This window comes from Nematolebias whitei, chromosome 13, assembly GCF_014905685.2.
Source record: "Nematolebias whitei isolate Nwh7 chromosome 13, NemWhi1, whole genome shotgun sequence".
Lineage (NCBI taxonomy): Eukaryota > Metazoa > Chordata > Actinopteri > Cyprinodontiformes > Rivulidae > Nematolebias > Nematolebias whitei.
In genome coordinates this window covers 1,155,045-1,156,817 of record NC_056510.1, presented here as the reverse complement: position 1 = coordinate 1,156,817, position 1,773 = coordinate 1,155,045, and the positions used below count along the sequence as shown (strand labels likewise).

Below are 1,773 nucleotides of genomic sequence, written 5' to 3'. Positions count from 1 at the left end.
AGTACTCACTCTCACTTCCTGTACAGTACTAACTCTCACTTCCTGTAGAGTACTAAGTCTTACTTCCTGCATAATACTCATTCTCACTTCCTCTACAGTACTAATTATCACTTCCTGTACAGTACTCACTCCTTCTTCCTGGCAGACTTCCTTTTCTCCTCATTGACCTCGTGGTTTGGGTCGCGCAGTTTGACCTCAGGATCATTTGTCAGACTCGCAGGAATGATGTCCAACTCCAAGTCTTTGTTGTCCTGCAGAGTGGAGGGTTAGGGTCAGAGTCCACCAGTTGAGTTAATCAGACTGGGGTGTGTGTGTGTGTGTGTGGGGGGGGGGGGGTCTAACCTCAGAGCTGACCCCCAGATTCCTCTCAAGGTTCTCCTGGTACTTGACCATGCGAAGCGAGAAGTCCCGGTACCTGCGGTCCACCGTGCTGACCCAGCGCTTCAGCTCCAAGATGTGGGTGTGGCCTTTCTCCACCAAGTTGTCCGCTAGCTGGATCAGCAGCTTCACCTTCTCCTTGGTTTGCTGAGAGGGCGGAGTGACAGAGACACAGGTCAGGTGATGCTCCAGCAGAAACCCAGATGTAACATGTGTTAGTTTTATGTAGTTTACTAAATAAATGTCAACGTTAGCTGAAATAAGGAGATTCATGTTAAATTCTTTATCCAAAGAGGGTTATTCAACAAACTCACAGAGTTAAGTTATCCTGAGAGGGAAACTGGGACAGAGGCACACACTGATGATGTCAGAGCTCAGCTTTCATTAACACACACACACACACACACACACACACACACACACACACACACACTCAGAGTGCACCTTAGCAGTGAGTCTGAAGTGATGGTGGTCAGTGAGCAGCTGCTGTGTTTCCTCACTGCTGCCTCCAGGTGACGTGTGTGTGTTCAGGTAAACTTCACCTGTCTCCTGGATCCAGTCCAAGGCCTGTCAACAAACAAACAAACAATCACAACGATGCAGCGATGAGAACCGGAGCACGATGCAGACGGAGGCTCGTCGCGCTCTGACCTGCTTGGCGCTGCGTTCGAACATCAGGTACTGCTGGCACTGGTCCAGTCTGCGCTTCTTCAAGGTCCAGAAGTGGAGAACTCGGTTCTCCCTCTGCAGGAGCTCGTTCAGGATGGCTGCGCACGTGAACACACACACACGGTTGATACTAACGTGCGCTTTAACATGAGCGTATGAAGATAAATTAGTCTCAGAAGAAAAAACACCAACAGTTTTTCAAACTGCAAGAAACATCTGTGCTTCCAAATGATCCATGCAAGTGCACAGATCCCGGCGGCTCAGGGTGTGCGCCGGGTTTCACGCACGTCGGGATGTATCAACGGTGCGCACGTTCAGGCCCATGTTGGACCTGCCGTGAGAACATTCTCACCTCCACACAAACCTTCTCAGTCCAGCATCGGACCACAAAGTACACACAAATATGACGTGCACGTTCTGATGATGTGCATGTACTGATGACGTGCACGTTCGAATGATGTACACATTCTGATGATGTGCACGTACTGATGATGTGCACGTTCTGATGATGTGCACGTACTGATGATGTGCACGTACTGATGATGTGCACGTTCTAAACGGGAGGTTTGACCGAACCACCTTCACCCAGAGAAAATGTGACACGCCTCAGACATGACCAGTCACACGGAGAAGTAAACACGTCAGTGATGGCGAGGTGTTCACACAGAGGAGGCGCAGGAAGAGGAGGCGCTCATACAGAGGAGGAGCAGGAAGAGGAGGCGCTCA

At 50.2% G+C, this 1,773-nt stretch overlaps 1 protein-coding gene across 1 annotated transcript in view; it reads right to left on the bottom strand.

The window, feature by feature from the left end:
- LOC119419437 (kalirin) overlaps window positions 1–1,155 on the bottom strand; it is a 69,599-nt gene extending 68,444 nt beyond the window's left edge. The window contains exons 1-4 of the mRNA XM_037686739.1: window positions 1,030–1,155; window positions 823–945; window positions 343–525; window positions 130–251 (exon numbers count right to left, since the gene is read on the bottom strand). Coding sequence (XP_037542667.1) covers window positions 130–251; window positions 343–525; window positions 823–945; window positions 1,030–1,053 — 452 coding nt within the window. The 5' untranslated portion in view covers window positions 1,054–1,155. The remainder of the gene's footprint in view (window positions 1–129; window positions 252–342; window positions 526–822; window positions 946–1,029) is intronic.
- Window positions 1,156–1,773: the final 618 nt, after the last annotated feature.